This window comes from Thunnus thynnus, chromosome 3 (assembly GCF_963924715.1).
Source record: "Thunnus thynnus chromosome 3, fThuThy2.1, whole genome shotgun sequence".
Taxonomy (NCBI): Eukaryota; Metazoa; Chordata; class Actinopteri; order Scombriformes; family Scombridae; genus Thunnus; species Thunnus thynnus.
The window spans coordinates 3,832,961-3,851,699 of NC_089519.1; the positions used below are offsets into that span (position 1 = coordinate 3,832,961).

Genomic DNA, 18,739 nt, shown 5'->3' on the forward strand with positions numbered 1-18,739 from the left:
CAAAATTACAATCTTTTAGTACGACATTCTTTCTTTGTGTTACTGTCCCTAAACTGCAGATTAGCAAAGGATCAGTGGCTCATATTAACTTCAGCTGAATTTAAGAATGAATTTTTACAAAGTACGAGGACGTGTGGATTTTGTCTCTCATTGCTTACATTGGAAATGTGTCAAGAAGGGATCTTTTCACAGTCAGTGTGGACAGGAGGACACTTGTTTCCATTGTGGTCCCTGATGTAAAGACAGTATTGATGCAGGAGTCCATGTGCCATAAAATCCAGGAACCACAATCATGGCTAAAAGTCTATTAGGTCCACCTAGAGCTGAAACTTATGCAGTAATACAGCAGCCCAGCAACAAATCCACCCTTCATGAAGGTTATAATGTTTAGTTTGTGTTGAAGCTGTTTTTGAGAGGTGTTGACTCAACGTCATTGTCATTTTGTAGGTTGTGTCCCTGTTGAATTGTATTGCATTATTGTGAAAAGTGTTTGTAATATTTAGTCTACCATCACTGATACAAATGTAGAGGACAATGTGACTTTAACTTCTTTGCACTGGTTGTCGTGTGGTGGTTGGTCGTTTTCTTTCAAAATCCATTTTTAAAATCTTGCTAATTATGTACAAGGTTGATTCAGTTTTTAACACTGTCGCCTTTCGTTGTGGACTTTGTACATTCTCAGTGTGTCTGTGTGGGTTTCTTTGGGTCTCTGGTATCTTCCCACAGTCCAGACTCCAGGTTAAGCTCAAAGGGTGACTGAATTTTTGCTGGTGCTTGCTATCTCATAATCTACCTTCTATTGCTTTTATCTATTTTTAATCTGTTGATACAGATCCAGTTTTATTTCTTTGTGTCTAAACATTGTTGTGTTCACTCCTTTTATGTGGTACTTATTATATTTATTATATAATATATATATAATATAATACTTATTATACTTATTATATTATATGTAATATTATTATTTCCAAAGCTTGTCAAATGTACTAATTTCTGTTAACATTACAGCCTCTATGATCGTTTTACCCTTGTATTCCTCTTTATATATATATAAATATTTTTCCTACATGTGTTTTAAACAACAGCATCTTCTAACGTGAGTGTCCTCAGACTTCTGAGTGATCACCATCAGTTATTGATTTGTTAAAAAGGATCTTGATTGATATTGACAAATGCCACCAAAACACTTTTTATAGAGATGAAATACATGCAGATTATAACAGAATCCAACAAAACAGATCATAACCCCAAAAATGACTCAACCTGAAAGTTCTCTAATTACAGACTGAAAACCACAAATGTGTCATAGATATTGGAGATAAAACAGAAAACCACACTGTTTACAGTACATACTGAGTGTAAGGAGGAAGACACACCATCAATACCAAATGTACCAAACTGTATATTTAAAGGTCTTTTAAAAGAAGCAGGTTTACTAAGTCATCTGGATAACTTTGTTGATTAAAACACATAAGATGTTTTACATAAGACATAAAATGATGGAGTGCCTGGTATCCTGAAGGTTTAGGTACATACAATCATTTGTTGTAACCACAGTGTCCCTGGTTCAGTTCCAGCAGGGGACTTAAGTTGCATTTCATACCCCTCTGTCTCTCCCCATGTTTCCTGTCTGTCTCTTTCTCTGTCCAAAAAAGGCAAAATATCAAAAAAGAGTTCATGCTGAAAATGTACATTTTTATATTTTTTGGGCTTGTAAACGTATTTGTTGTCCAGTGGGCTACAGATATCATCTCAGCTTTCCGATTTGGACCTCTGAGTTGTCAGGACTATCGGTACAAACTTTGAATTTCATACAAAGTGTTTCATTCAACAATATCAAAGTACAATCCAAAGTACAGAGTAAATTGTATAATTATACTTACTAATTTGAACTGATTATAAATTGCATGGCACAATCTGGCTGTGAAAAAAGTTAAAATTGACATCACACACTTTATTATACGCTAAGAAATAAAATGTAAAATAAATGATTTGTATAATAATAATAAAATATAAAAAATAAAAAAAATAATGGGCACTTGAACTGCTATTTTAAAATTCAGTAAAGGCATCTGCCAATTTGGATGAACTTTTCAATGAGTCCAACTTTTTACATTTCCATTATTAGATAAATCCCGTTGCTAACGTGTTGCTAATATAAACATGTCCATGTTAATTCTATACTTTAATGCAAATGTTTCTCTTGTAATACCTTTTTAAAATATACAAATATCTTATACAAGTGTTAAAAATTGGACCAAAGTAGCTGTTGTCAAAGAATTCCAGAAAAGTATTAAAAAATGTGTCTTGTTATGTTTTATGTCCTGACATTTTGTTTGCTGCTAAGTTTCCAAAGGTTAAATGATGTCAGTGTGGGTTTTCTCTCCCCTGGTACACTGACATTTCCAAGATGGTAACCTGAGACAACCTCAGTGTTCAACTACAGTAATAAACTGAAATGTGTAAATCTTTCTGCTCTCTCTCAGACACTACTGAAGATGAAACATCAGATACTGAGGCCATTTCAATAAATGTGACGAAAGAGAGAGACGAGCTGAAGAGAAAGCTGACTATCTTTAATAAGTATGAGGATGAAACTAAACACACCTGTAATAAATATTAAATATTATTGAAACGGAAACTTATACCCTTATGTAATTATCTTAAGTTATTATCTTATACTGCCTTTATAGCCAAAAGCACATTGCAAGACTTTGTCTCTCTGCTTCCTGTGTGAAAATGTTCCTAACAGGTAGCATCAAACGTGAGCTGTGTATAACTTTACTTCTCATTAGACAGATGCAGAGAGGGAGAGTCCGGGGAGGAAAGGCAGATAAATCTTAATTCTCAGAAGACCCAGAGAAACTCCCTAGAGACATGATGAATTAATTCAAAGAAACCTATTAGGGTGACAAATATGGGATGTTTGTGACGCACGCAGCTATATGTACAAATACTGGCACTGAACTTTTGCAGTATCTCTTCAGCCTAGTAAACTAGGGGAGCTGCATTTGCAAATGTGAACAATAAAACTCTGAAAGACAGCTTGCTCTCTGTGAATTCATCTTTAAATTTTCACAATAATTATTATCTGTTTTTGCTTTGGTTTCATAGATGTACAAATTCCATTAGTATTGGGACTGACTTAAGCAGATTGAGTATTGGCTGTATACTATAGCTAAAAACCTGTATGTAAGTGTAAAAACAACAAGTTGTGGTTTTACAGTGAGTTAATTGCTGGACTGTTTCTTGGCCAGTGTCAGCAGAGAGAGAGATAAGGAAGTGCTGGCTTCCGCTATGATAACATCTAGTAGGTGAAAGGCAGCTTCCATGTAAGAAGAAATTCAGCACATTTATTTACTCTGATTATAGGTGTGTACATAGCTAGCAACCACATCCTGTACAACAGTGTTGTTAAAAACAGAAAGTTTCCATGTTTGAAAGTACAAGCTTTCATTACTTTATGTTGACATATTCAATATAAGGTAATGAAAGAAACATATCAAGGCCAGAGCCACCTGAACCTCTTACACTGCGGAGATGACATTGCTTCCAGCAATCACACATTGTTCTTCTCACTCTTTATTCTTATCCATCTTCCGTATGTTTTTTGCGGCATTTCAACTGCTGCATACTTTGTGCTATAAAAACCATTCAACTGTCTATCTGTGCATCTCATTCAGCAGATGTGTGCTTGTATTTTTCTGAAATGTAACATGTTTTTAGCGATTTTATATAATTTTTTAAAACATCAAAATTTATAATCTATGGGACGAACCGTCCAACTGAGTTGGAACCTTGGTCACTTTGACACTCAACTGCTCAGATGTCCCTTATCGTACAGACGCCATTCAAACTGTAAAATGTTCACAAAACTTTGAATTTTCAAAGTCATCAGATTGTTTAGTGATACCTTTTGTAGTTTTTCAGCAATTTAAGCCCAAAATCAGGGGTTTTTCAGACATTTTCAGGTCTCACCAGTGTGATCAGGCACAGTGGAGAGCACAGATATTTCTAGGGCAGAAATGTTTTTCTAAACTGCTGTCACTCCCACAGTTTTAACTCCTCAAGCACATATCTTGCCTCAATATGTTGCCATAAGCCTCCTCTCTCTCACAATGTAAATACATTTCACATAGGACTTATAGTTTTTGAGATCTGAACTTTAATTGATAGAGAGTCCCTGTCATGTTCTCATTGACTGCAATACAGTCTGCAGGATGTGTGTCTCCTCTCACTGCAGTTTCTTAAACTTACAGATTCTCTCTTCCTTCAAACACTTTTTACACATATCATTCATTCTCATGTTAAACTAGTCTTGCTTTCACTAATGATGTACAAATCTCTGGGCTTCAAGCTCTAGTTTGAGACAAATACATTTTCATCATCAAAATGGAGATTTTTTCCTCTCATTTCTGTGAATGTCTGTTGGCTCAGTGGTTTAGAACACTGCTCTCTGATCAGCTTCACCTTAGAGGACAAGGTTGTGTGTTTGATACCTGCTCACTGCAGTGCTCCTCATAATATTGCTCTCATGTACAAAGTTGCTTTACATCTCTATCATGTACCGTAAGTCAATTCCTCTCTAGCTTAACATTATTATCTAAAATGTGGATTGATATGCTACATTGATATACAAGGTAACACGTGGGTGTTGTGGTTGTCCACCACAATGGTGTCATAAATTGACTTTTATTCAGTATTAAGCCACATTTTCACGATAAACTTTTTCGATCTTGGTCGTTTTTAACTATATCTTTTAACTGGATGAGGGATTTTAGTCATCGGACATCTGGATCTTAAGTTATTAGAGGAACAAGCTGAGCAAACGTTAGCAGCAGTTCAGCTAGCAGCCTCTCCCAGACAACCTGTGCCCGCTGGACTGCGTTGGATAAACACTTATTTTTTATGTGAAACTGCTTTACTCAGTGTTTTAACCTGGTCTGTTTGTTTTGGAGTGGGGGAAACCTCTGCGGATATTCAGCTCCTGGTAAAAATATCCTGAATTATGAATACTGAAGTAATCCTAACTTGGAGAAGCTGGTTGTTTAACAATGAAGACAATAACTCCAATGATCCTATGCTACTTCACAATGTCATCAAACTCCGTCTCTTGTTATTGTTTTGATTGAGAGACCCCTAGCAGCAGAAATTACATATTGTGCGTTTAAAATCCCAATTTATTTTTGGATAATTTTCAGGATCAGGTTTATGTTGCTATATTATGACTAGCAGTCATTTTAACTCATAGTTTTAGAGTCAAATGAGATTTAAACTTTTAGAATAATTCCTTTCATTTTATATATATCACTGCGGCTTGAACTACAGATGGATTGTGACGACAAGTAAAATTGCAAACTATATGCACAGAACAAATGGTGATTGCTGGATCATCAATATCGTCAATATGAATTTAACTTAAAAAGAGACATCATCTGCTCTTGGCCGCATATTTGAGCTGCTTTATGACCCAGACAACAACAAGCTTCTCTGAGAAAATCCATTTGTGTGCCACAGGTGCACCAGGTAGGCCTGGCCACAAAATTACCAGAAGTCCACTAGGTATGCTCCCAGCATATGGCGTACTTGATTTACCTTGATATACCTGGCAAGTTTATACCTTGGTGTCGGCATGAAGCCATCAGACATTTAAAAGGTTTCCATTCAGCCAGTATTCATTGGACTCCATCTGTGTTCCTCGTGATGGAAGAGCCTTGTTTTACCCCTGCTTTCACATAGAAAGGCTCTGATGTTGGTTCAGGTGTTGATGTTGGAGGATGGAGAGGAACTTGGGTGCTACTCCAAGTTTGGAGAGTTGTTTCCATGGCAGTGTCTGATTTATGGTGTCAAAAGCTTTAGAGAGCTTTATCCCACTAGAACACTGCGCTCCCAGTATGCAGGCTTACTGGTGGTCCCTACAGTCTCTAAAAGTAGAATGGGAGGCAGAGCCTTCAGCTATCAGGCTCCTCTTCTATGGAACCATCTACCGGATTCAGTCCGGGGTGCACACACCCTCTCTATGTTTAAGAGTAGGCTTAAAACTTTCCTTTTTGATAAAGCTTATAGTTAGGGCTGACCAGGCTCGCCTTGGATCAGCCCTTAGTTATGCTGCTATAGGCCTAGACTGCTGGGGGACTTCCCATGATGCACTGAGCTCCTCTCTCCTCCTCCTCCTCCTCTCCATCTGTATGCATTCATGTAACATCAATGCATGTCACTAACTTTGCTTCTTCCCCGGAGTTTTTTTTTTTTTGTGCTTTCTCATCTCACAGGAAAAGCTGAGTCCCGGGCCGAACCTTCGCGGTCCTTCACAGTCCTGATGGCATCCTTCCCTGGCTGTTGCTGCTCGTGCTTGTTGTTGTTGTTGTTGTGATTTTTTTCTTCTGTCCCCCCTCCCCCTTTCCCTCTCTCTTTCTCTCTCTCAACCCAACCGGTCAAAGCAGATGGCCGCCCACCAAGAGCCGGGGTCTGCTTGAGGTTTCTACCCGTTAAAGGGGAGTTTTTCCTTACCGCTGTCGCCAAGTGCTTGTTCATGGGGGAACTGTTGGGTCTCTGTATATTAAAGAGTACGGTCTTGACCTGCTCTATGTGAAAAGTGCCTTGAGATGACTTCTGTTGTGATATGGCGCTATATAAATAAAAATTGATTGATTGAGAGAGTTCAATGAAGGTAACATGGAAATCTTTCCTCTGCTTGCGGTATTTCTCTTAAATTTGTCGTATGACAAAGATCATGTTGGTGGTACATCTGCCTTTCCTAAAGCCACATTGTGTTTCTAGAAGGGCATTTTCAGAGATGTGCTCCACCAGTCTGTTGACCATGACCTTTGCCAGCACCTTTCCAACAACTTTTACCCTTCTATTTGTTAGATGATCACAATCTTGGCATGCTTCCACTCTTGTGGGATCATCTCAGATTGCTAAACATTTGTGATCAGAAGGTGCAGGCGGCATGTGAGGAGGTACCCCCCATGCGTTAGGACCTCTGTTGGAATCCCATCAGGACCAACACTTTTGTTTTTCAAGCTTCTGATGGCTAACCATACAAGCAAGGCAGTGTATTCAGGCAAGCATTACAGCTGTGTTCATAAAATAAGAAATTAGCGTCTGCTGCAGTGAAGTTATTACATCATTCTCCTCTAAGGGACTTTCAAGCTTGCGTTACAGAGACACCATCTTTTCACAGATCCAGAAGTTTTGATCTTTACATGGTATATCATTCCAGCTGTTTTTCTTGTCATGGAGCCTTATTTCTACACAGTCTTCAGTTTTGCCTTCATATCCGTTGGGTTCCCTGGTCTTGGAAAGAAAGATTGTGTGGAAATAAAGTATTATGATTTGGAAAAGAGCTGGAATGATGAAGGATGTCAAGTTTCACACTTCTGGATTTGTGAAAAGAAAGCCTCTCTGTAGCTGTGCATCCAAACCCAGCAGGCAATATCAGGACAAAAAGATACATTTCTCAATTTCAGTTAAACTAAAGCAGTGCTGATATCACATCCACACTAACCTGACTACAACTGAAAATGTGTCTTTTTCATTACATTTCACTTGTAAACCCTGTTTTCACATTTAGTCAGCTTAATGAGGACCGAGCCAGAAAAGTTATTGCTGCATAGATTCAAATATCCAGCTATAAGTTCACTGCTTTGGTTGTAGAAAATAATGGCTGTAATGTATTATCTGTAATGTGATTCAGATACATATAAACATACTTTAAATGTGTAAATGTCTTAAACATCAACTGGAAGTCACTCTCCTAGGTACTTACCAAGGAAGACTTGGGGCTTTAACCACCAAAATCTTACACATTTCAAGTGAGCCCTGCCTGTGACAAGTAACCACTGTGATCATGCAAGTGCAAGCTTCTTACAGTCAATGACCTCTCAGTGAGTTTTCATGTGTTCAATAAACATAGATTAAATAAACATATGATTATGCCTTCATTTTGACAATGTAAGGGATAATTTGTCCTTTTATTTAGATAACAACCTGAGCCATTTAGTTTTAAGAAATATAGCGATAAGCTTTGGCTGCACTGGATACAGTTGCCCCTTTAACACCTCAAACAGTGAAATCTTGTCAAATCATCTCCTTGGAAAATTAGGACGTCTGTATCCTTCAAAGAAGATGCAGGAAAACACAGCAGAGTTTCTGTAAAGTCCATGTCCACCACTCATAAAAGACTTACTTGCCATATAAAGTAAAAAAAATAAAAGTGGCAATAGATCAATATTTGTTAATCCCTGCCAGTTTTTATCTGCCACCACTGACCTGTCATATTAATTCTCCAACTATCATCTGCTGCTGACTGTGACTCATTTTAAATTCTCATCCAGAAACTTGACTTGATCTCCACTAAAGAGTTCTAAAAGGTGATGACCAACATGTACGACTTTCTATGACAGTAACACTTACAAGAAACCCTCGTGTTACGTGGTTTGCTCTGACTGCCAGAGCAGCAGTCAAAGTCCGTTATATGGAGAAGTTTATGTTGAGGAAGAATGGCAAATAAGGAAGACCAAAACTTATATTATATTATGTATTATATTATGTATTTTATCATCTTGTATCTATGTCTTGCTGCAAAACCAATTGCCCTGTGGGAACAAATAAAGGTGGAAGTTGAGACCAAACCTGTGTGGCTGCAGAAGCAGAGAAAAAAAATAGAAAAGAGGAAGCAGTTAACATCGAAACATCGTCATACATATTTGTCTAACCCAAGTAGATAAAATTTGGTGCTGAGCCACAACGTTGAAGACAGTCAAATGATGGCTGCTGCAGAGCCTGGTGAGACAGAAATCTTATAACTAAACAAACATCTTTATTCTCAGTTTTAACCTTAGGGGCAAATATTGTAATCATATTGTAAACATTCATCTTTTCTATTTACAATATAAAAATGTAAACATGAAATGCAAAGTTTGATAGTTATGTGTTTGTGAGAGTTCATTTTATAATGCATAAAATAATGTATAGATCTGTTTTAATAACGTGTAATTTATTCAGTAACTGTGTTGACCTTACATATATTTTTTTTCTACCTTCTTATTTCACTTGTAGTATGTGGTATACAATCTGTTTGAGTCAATTATTTGATGGTCCCTCACTTTATACACAATGACATGAAGGGGCCTGCCTATCTCCTCAGAAACTTTCAGAGCTGTAGTTCAAATCACTAAATTATGACAAATTTTCACAAATTTCATCTTTGAATTGTTGCTATAGTACTACTATTACGACTACTACTACTACGACTACTACTATTACGACTATTACTACTACGACTACTACTACTACTACCACTACTACTACTACTTGTACCACTAGTACTACTACTTCTTCATATCAAAGTATTTGCACCAAAGATGAGGAAGATGAAAAAGAAGATTCAGGCTATCATCAGCAATAATTTGTTATTGTATTTCTAAACCTGTTTGAACATTTCTTCATAATTTTACAAACACTTGATCAAATGTTTGAAGGCATAAAGTTTCCATCATTACCACATGTTCATTTTAATTAATCTCAATAAATACTAATCTCAATTCTTACTTAGAGGCACATTCATTTGAATTTATTAATCCCAAATGCGTGACTCCCACTAAAGACCGCACTTGTGTGTCATCAAAACGGCGTTCAGAGGAGAACTTCTCCAAGGCGAACATACACAGGCAGTTGTCAAGGACACTGATGTGTGGGGGGCACATGAAGACGGAGAAAAAGCTCCCATCAGCCTTTTTCACTGAGGACAGTTTTACATGTGGCAGTAGAAAAAGCACAGGTGTACATAATGAAATTAACAATGGCTGAATTACATTTAGCTGCTTCAGTTTCAGGGTCCTGATATTGTGCCTGCTGGCTCACTGTCACACTGTTATGACTTACTGAGACATCGTTAATATTGTTAGTAACACCTGTGGTTTTCCTGCTATGACAAGTCAAAATGTCTGTTGTGAAAGAGGCTTATATATTACATATTGCTTACAATGTATTTCATTAAAGATTAGAAGCACCTCTCAAGTAGAGTTTAGTCAACCACAGATGTGAATATGATTTACATCAGTCATGTTATTTCAAGTAATAGTTTTATATGTTGGAAATACGCTCCACCACCCAAAGTCAAAGCACAGGACTGTACTGCTATTACTGTCAAGTTGGATGGTAAGACAAACTTTTATTATAGACTATGGTGTGTAATGTGAGTAGCAAAAACAATTTAAAAAATAGTACATAAATGTCATCCTTGAAGTAATCTGTCCTGTTGACAGTCATGTCAACAGGACATGACTGTTGTTGTTTCCATTCAAGGAAAATTTTAATAATTCTAAACAAAATAATTAATTAAGTAAATTAAATAATTAATAATAATAATAATAATAATTGATTAAATTTTTACTCTGAGTCTGTGTGATTTCTGCACCCAGGGAGAAAATTGTACAGAGTGGTTGTTGTGTGCCTTGGACTCCTGTGTATCTTACAAGCTGCTCTCAACATTTCCCTGCGTCTTGCTCTCTGTGAGTCCTTTTGAATTGTATTTGTACGTCCACCCTGTGTCTACCCTGCATTGAAATTCACCATCTGATTATTATATATAAGACTGTAAAGTGTTAAGTGTGTACTGTTACATATTTCTGTCCAAACATAACAGTTTCTAAAAGTTCTGTCCTGTTTGGTATTGCAGAAAAAAATGTGTTTGGCTGACATTCAGAGAGAGATACAAGTTTGTGGGCCTTTAGAATCACAAAGCAAAATAATATTAAAACTACTGTTACAACAAAGCTGTAAGATCAAGTAAGAAGGGTTTGGATCACATTTTGGGCCATTAAGACATTAAACCAATGTCAGAATTTTCAGCCTGTAAATCTGCTTATATATTAAATGGAAATTCAGTTTTAAAATGAAGTGTCTCTTATGTCGTGGTCATGCTGTAATTCTGTTGCAACTAATGGTAATCTCAGCAGGTGATTGGATGAACTATCTCTCTGTCATCGTCCTACCTTGCGAGGCAGCTGGATTTGCGAGATCACAAGATCACGCCAGAATCCTTATAGGATGCTGATTGGTCTGAACCATCGATGGTTTGGACGCAAGTGCAGAACTTGAAGCCTGACAAGATGGATTCTTGTGTGATCTTGTGAATCCAGCTGCTTTTCAAGGTAATTAATTTCGGCCATCAAAGTAAAGATTAATCCTAAATCAAAATGTTCTGCTTTTAGTCTTGTGAATATAAAGTCACATATATCACCTTGACTTTGTATGAGGGAATGGTTTATATATACGGTATAACAATATTAAACTTTACCTTTCATTAAAAGTTAAAACACAATTTCCATATTGTTTTAAAGTACATCATCTCTTTATTTGTGGACGTGCTTTGATGCTGTTGCATGACAGCTTCATAATACTCTTTCTGCTCTCAGATAACAAGATACTGGACCTTGAGGCCAGCTTTAAAACCCTCACTGAGGAGAGAGATGAGCTGAAGAAGAAGCTGACTGACTTTGGTAAGTGTGAAAATTAAACTGCACCAAGCAATCACAAAAAGTTTTGCAGTCCATTTGTCACACTTGACAACATGAGCGGCAGAGAAGATTGATATGCAGCCATGTTATGTGCTGTTGTCTCAGCCGACTACTTGTGCTCTGGAAACAATGTCAGCATTATGTGTTGTGTGATGTAAAGGAAAATCTGATTTGATTGATAAAAAAAATCATTTGACTCAGATTTCATCATCATCTAGTGTGAAAGTGGTGTGAATCTTATTGTGAATGATTGACAACTATTTATATTATTTATATGGTAAAAATCCTAATATTGACTGTTAATGTTAAAAAAATAAACCAATGTCATTAGTAATGATGGACTGTTGTCTATTTATTGGGATATAGCTGATAAACAAATGACAATAATGTACATTTGAACTGATTGATTCTCTTCAAAACTGTTATTAACTGATCATGTAATCATTGTTTATTTAGGGTGTTACATATTTGTCAAAGTTAGATGTTAAAGGACGGGTTCACAGTTTTTCAAGTCTCTCTTAAAACAACAGCCAGGAACCCAAATGAACATTGAAGCAGGTTTTGCTCGCTGTAATCATTCCTCCTGTTCATACTGACTATTAGAAGATCCCCTCCAAACATGTTTACAGTGTAAGTGATGGGGACAAAATCCACAGTCCTCGTTTGAGCAAAGATGTATTTAAAAGTTTATCTTAAGATAATATGATGCTTCAGTCACCTGAGTTAGTCAAATGAAGCAGATATCTTCCACAGTTTCAGTCTTTTTTAATTAAAAGTTTCCCTCTCTGGGTCTCGATGGACAGTGTTTTCCTGTTCAGCTGCAGTGGAAGGATCGTAACAAAAAGAGGGAATTTTGCACTAAAAAACAGTAACAATTGACTTGATTTGATTAATTTGTGCAGCTGTGTGCAGTTTCTAAAAGTTCTGTCCTGTTTGGTATTGCAGAAAAAAATGTGTTTGGCTGACAGTCAGAGAGAGATACAAGTTTGTGGGCCTTTAGAATCACAAAGCAAAATAACCATTAAGAAATTAAACCAATGTCAGAATTTTCAGCCTGTAAATCTGCTTATATATTAAATGGAAATTCAGTTTTAAAATGAAGTGTCTCCTATGTTTTGGTATGCTGCAATTCTGTTGCAACTGATGGTAATCTCTCTGTTGTAAATGGCCAACTTATTGCACAATTTGCATGAAAGTCTTTCTTCTCTTTCAGACCATTCTTACAGTACCAGCTACAAACACCTGACCGAAGAAAGAGACACGTTGAAGAAGAACCTGAGTGACTGTGGTTAGTACAGTGATGAACTACACCAATAACAAGGACTTGTATCCGAAGTTGTATAAGTGTAATATTTAGAAAATGCTTCATGTCAGATGAAAGCTGCCATTTAAATGTTGTCAGTTCCAGAAAGACTGGTATCATGATCCACTGATGTACATGGGTTCAGTTTGGGACCAAGAGTTTATAAGTTCCTGAAATGTGTCACTGAGTTAGTTGCTCTTGCAACAGCCAACTGGCCATCAGTGATTCATTCATGGTTGAGCATCAATGGCATCCAATTATTGAATTAAATAAAAATTATATTATATTACAAGCTATGATGATCATGATCACTTGCTCTGACTGCTTCTTAAATGTTCCAGTCTACATATATTTTCATCAGTGTGTAGATCACTTGATCAATGACAACATAGACCTCACCTCAGTTTGTGTTCTCAGGCTACGTTGCAGTCTCTGATATTATCTTCTGTTTGGCAGCACATAAGAGTTTGTGGTTGACTGACTTTTAAAGACAGAGGTACATGTATGGGAAAGTTTACAATCAGAAACAATCAGAAAGTTTAATAGCAGTAACACAACTGATGTCTGTTTAATTAATGCAAAGCTTGTGTGATACTATACCACTGAGAAAAAAGAGGATGGAACATTAAAGCTTTTAGTTCATGCTTTTCATTTTGGCCATCAAAGTAAAAATTAAACCCCAGTCAAAATGTTCTGCTTTTAGTCTTGCAGATATAAAGTCACATATATCACCTTGGCTTTGTATGAGGGAATGGTTTATGTACAGTTTAACAATATTAAACTTTACACAATTTCCATATTGTTTTAAAGTACATCATCTCTGTACTTGTGGACATGCTTTGATGCTGTTGTATGACAGCTTCATATTACTCTTTCTGCTCTCAGATAACAAGACACTGGACCTTGAGGCCAGCTTTAAAACCCTCCCTGAGGAGAGAGATGAGCTGAGGAAGAATCTGACTGACTTTGGTAAGTGTGAAAATTAAACTGCACCAAGCAATCACAAAAAGTTTTGCAGTCCATTTGTCACACTTGACAACATGAGCAGCAGAGAAGATTGATATGCAGCCATGTTATGTGCTGTTGTCTCAGCCGACTACTTGTTCTCTGGAAACAATGTCAGCATTATGTGTTGTGTGATGTAAAGGAAAAAAATCTGATTTGATTGATAAAAAAATCATTTTAACTCAGATTTCATCATCATCTAGTGTGAAAGTGGTGTGAATCTTATTGTGAATGATTGACAACTATTTATATTATTCATATGGTAAAAATCCTAATATTGACTGTTAATGTTAGAAAAATGAACCAATGTCATTAGTAATGATGGTCTGATGTTGATTTATTGGGATATAGCTGATAAACAAATGACAATAATGTACATTTGAACTGATTGATTCTCTTCAAACCTGTTATTAACTGATCATGTAATCATTGTTTATTTAGGGTGTTACATATTTGTCAAAGTTAGATATTAAAGGACGGGTTCACAGTTTTTCAAGTCTCTCTTAAAACAACAGCCAGGAACCCAAATGAACATTGAAGCAGGTTTTGCTCGCTGTAATCATTCCTCCTGTTCATACTGACTATTAGAAGATCCCCTCCAAACATGTTTACAGTGTAAGTGATGGGGACAAAATCCACAGTCCTCGTTTGAGCAAAGATGTATTTAAAAGTTTATCTTAAGATAATATGATGCTTCAGTCACCTGAGTTAGTCAAATGAAGCAGATATCTTCCACAGTTTCAGTCTTTTTTAAGTAAGTTTCCCTCTTTGGGTCTCGATGGACAGTGTTTTCCTGTTAAGCTGCAGTGGAAGGATCGTAACAAAAAGAAGGAATTTGGCACTAAAAAACGGTAACTTTGAAAGATTTTGACTTGATTTGACTAATTTGTGCAGCTGCAGCCTCATATCATACATTTTTAAATAAAGATCTTCATGGAAGGAGGACTGTGGATTTTGTCCCCATCACTTACATTGAAAGTGCATTATGAAGAGATATCTTAATTGCCAATATGAGGAATGATTACAGCAAGAAAAACATGTTTCAATGTTCATTCTGACACCTGACTATTGTTTTAGGACAGACTTGAAAAGTTAAGAACTTATCTTTTCTTGTTATGACTCTGTAGATTTCTACTACTGTATAAAACATTTATAACACTTTGACTCCAAGTCCGTAATATATCATCTTTCTGTTCTTGCAAAGATTTCTTTATTATCCCTGTTTACATATCTCTGAATAATATGATGCAGTTTTGATACCTCAGTGGAAATGTATTTGTTAATTCTTGTTACTGGCGTATTAAAGATTTGTCCTTTTTTTGTTGTTTACAGTTCATGACCAACAAAGATGGAAGTATTTCAGCGGTAGTTTCTATTATATTTCTTCGAACATGAAAACCTGGAATGAGAGTAGAACTGACTGTCTGCAAAGAGGGGCGGACCTAGTGGTTGTCAACAGCGAAGAAGAACAGGTCTGTGTGTGTGTGTGTGTGTGTGTGTGTGTGTGTGTGTGTGTGTGTGTGTGTACTAATGGATGAATCAGTGTTTATCACAGACACAAAAAGAGTGAAATATTGATTGAATGCAAGGTCACCAAGGTACAGAATGACGGAAATTGGTTAAATATTTATTGATTATTGTATGTTTCTCTTTAAAAACAAGGAATTCATAAATCGAAACCAAAAGACGATGTGGATTGGACTGACTGACAGCGAGAGAGAGGGGACGTGGAAATGGGTGGATGGGACTCCACTGACAACAAGGTTCACACATTAATATTCATTCAAACTAAATCAATCTTTGTAGTGAAACTAAAGCCTCTTTCAAATCACAATAGCAGCTGAGTAGACTTTAGATTTTTATAAGCTGACTACATTGTCAACAGTTTTTAGGGAAATATTTTTGATTTGTCATCGTTTTAAGTTTAACTTGGCCACATTCTGTGTGTTGCTGTTCATTAAATGTTTGATGGTTTGTGTTCTTTATTAAAACCTCATTTCCTTTGGGTTTGTTTTCAGCTTCTGGCTCTCTAGGGAGCCAAACGATTATGAAGGACAAAATGAAGACTGTGTAGAAACAATGTTCTACAGAAACGAACACGGCTGGAATGATGTAACATGTAGACATAGAAATTTATGGATCTGTGAAAAGAAAATGTTTCTCTAACTCAGCTTACACACCACCATGGCATCTACTACTATATATAACTACTGTAGGTTTAAGACATGAAGGTAAGATGCATTTACCACTTTCAGCTAAAGACAGCACTGAAACATGATCATTGCTAAGCTGCAGGCAAAGTGGCATCAGACACAAATATCTAACTTGGTTTAGAAAATGATAGACTGTAATGTATCCATACTTTGATTCATTTCAAATACATGTTATCGCTAAATAAAAGTGTTTTGTTGTCATCATAAGAATGGGACAGGCAGTGCAGAGTCTCACCAGGTTAAACTTCATTCTGTCACCTCCCACACTGCACTATATCTTAAAGGATAGGTCCACAATTTTTAAAATCTCTTTTTTTTTCAATTTTGATAAAGAGAAGAAAGAAAATGTGTACATGTGAAACATATGTGCTTAGTCTCACATATATAAACTTTTGAAGAATTGAACCAGTTTATTATCGAACAAACTGGAAGGCCTGAAAGTATAATTAATATAATAATAATAATATAATTCTTGACCTTTTCTCTTTCCATAAATATAGTGAGATTATGCAATGAAATTTCTCCAACAGGAGGCGAATAAAAAAGCATTGAACTTAAGAAATTTATCCTGAGAAGAAGTTCAATTTTAAAATCGATTTTCTACCAGAAAAAGATATTGATAAATTTCTCCATCTCAATCAATCTGACTCTATAGATTAAAAAAGAGAATTAAAAATAATTATTTCAGATGGGAAACCAACCACCAATTTTTCAAGCCTATCTTAAAACAGTAGTCAGGTGTGTGTGTTTGTGGCTACGTTGAAACAGTTTTAACTTGCCATCATCGTTCCTCCTGTCTGTAACGGCCCAGAGGAGATCTCTTCCTAACGTGATTTCAATGTAAGATAATAAGGGACAAAATCCACAAAATCCTGTGTAATCTGCAGCAAGTGAGTATCTTCCAAAGTTACAATCTTTTAGTACGACATTCTTTCTTTGTGTTACTGTCTCTAAACTGCAGATTAGCAAAGGATCAGTGGCTCATATTAACTTCAGCTGAATTTAAGAATGAATTTTTACAAAGTACAAGGACGTGTGGATTTTGTCTCCCATTGCTTACATTGGAAATGTGTCAAGAAGGGATCTTTTCACAGTCAGTGTGGACAGGAGGACACTTGTTTCCATTGTGGTCCCTGATGTAAAGACAGTATTGATGCAGGAGTCCAGGTGCCATAAAATCCAGGAACCACGATCATGGCTAAAAGTGTATTAGGTCCACCTAGAGCTTAAACTTATGCAGTAATACAGCAGCCCAGCAACAAATCCACCCTACATGAAGGTTATAATGTTTAGTTTGTGTTGAAGCTGTTTTTGAGAGGTGTTGACTCGACGTCATTGTCATTTTGTAGGTTGTGTCCCTGTTGAATTGTATTGCATTATTGTGAAAAGTGTTTGTAATATTTAGTCTACCATCGTTGATACAAATGTAGAGGACAATGTGACTTTAACTTCTTTGCACTGGTTGTCGTTTTCTTTCAAAATCCATTTTTAAAATCTTGCTAATTATGTACAAGGTTGATTCAGTGTTTTGTTGTCATCATAAGAATGGGACAGGCAGCGCAGAGTCTCACCAGGTTAAACTTCATTCTGTCACCTCCCACACTGCACTATATCTTAAAGGATAGGTCCACAATTTTTAAAATCTCTTTTTTTTTTTTTTCCAATTTTGATAAAGAGAAGAAAGAAAATGTGTACATGTGAAACACAGCCTTTCATTGTGGACTTTGTACATTCTCAGTGTGTCTGTGTGGGTTTCTTTGGGTCTCTGGTATCTTCCCACAGTCCAGACTCCAGTTTAAGCTCAAAGGGTGACTGAATTTTTGCTGGTGCTTGCTATCTCATAATCTACCTTCTATTGCTTTTATCTATTTTTAATCTGTTGATACAGATCCAGTTTTATTTCTTTGTGTCTAAACATTGTTGTGTTCACTCCTTTTATGTGGTACTTATTATATTTATTATATAATATATATATAATATAATACTTATTATACTTATTATATTATATGTAATATTATTATTTCTAAAGCTTGTCAAATGTACTAATATCTGTTAACATTATAGCCTCTATGATCGTTTTACCCTTGTATTCCTCTTTATATGAATAAATACTTTTCCTACATGTGTTTTAAACAACAGCATCTTCTAACCTGAGTGTCCTCAGACTTCTGAGTGATCACCATCAGTTATTGATATGTTAAAAAGGATCTTGATTGATATTGACAAATGCCACCAAAACACTTTTTATACAGATGAAATACATGCAGATTATAACAGAATCCAACAGTACATAATGAGTGTAAGGAGGAAGACGCACCATCAATACCAAATGTACCAAACTGTATATTTAAAGGTCTTTTAAAAGAAGTAGGTTTACTGAGTCATCTGGATAACTTTGTTGAGTAAAACACCAGCAAAACTGAAACATGGACTCATGTAAAAAAAAAAGGGTTTGTTCAAAGGACGACTCCAAGTTATCCTGATAACTTAGTAAATTTGAATCATGAACTAATAAATACACAGATGTTAACTATTTATTTCCCTGTAAAGTAAAGTGTGCATTATGTATGCTTTATTAATGTTAACTATCGATTACTCGTCAGGAGCATGTGGTTTATTATTCACAAATAATAAACAAACTTATCTATGATTAATGGATTGATGCTGTAGTTATACATATAAATTTAGTAGGA

At 36.1% G+C, this 18,739-nt stretch overlaps 1 protein-coding gene across 3 annotated transcripts in view; it reads left to right on the plus strand.

Moving 5' to 3' along the window:
* Window positions 1-18,739, plus strand: part of LOC137175520 (C-type lectin domain family 4 member F-like) — a 103,581-nt gene that overhangs the window by 61,460 nt on the left and 23,382 nt on the right. For all 3 annotated transcript variants that reach the window (XM_067581192.1, XM_067581212.1, XM_067581202.1), the window contains 3 exons: window positions 11,424-11,507; window positions 12,739-12,813; window positions 13,714-13,797. In XM_067581192.1, coding sequence (XP_067437293.1) covers window positions 11,424-11,507; window positions 12,739-12,813; window positions 13,714-13,797 — 243 coding nt within the window. The remainder of the gene's footprint in view (window positions 1-11,423; window positions 11,508-12,738; window positions 12,814-13,713; window positions 13,798-18,739) is intronic.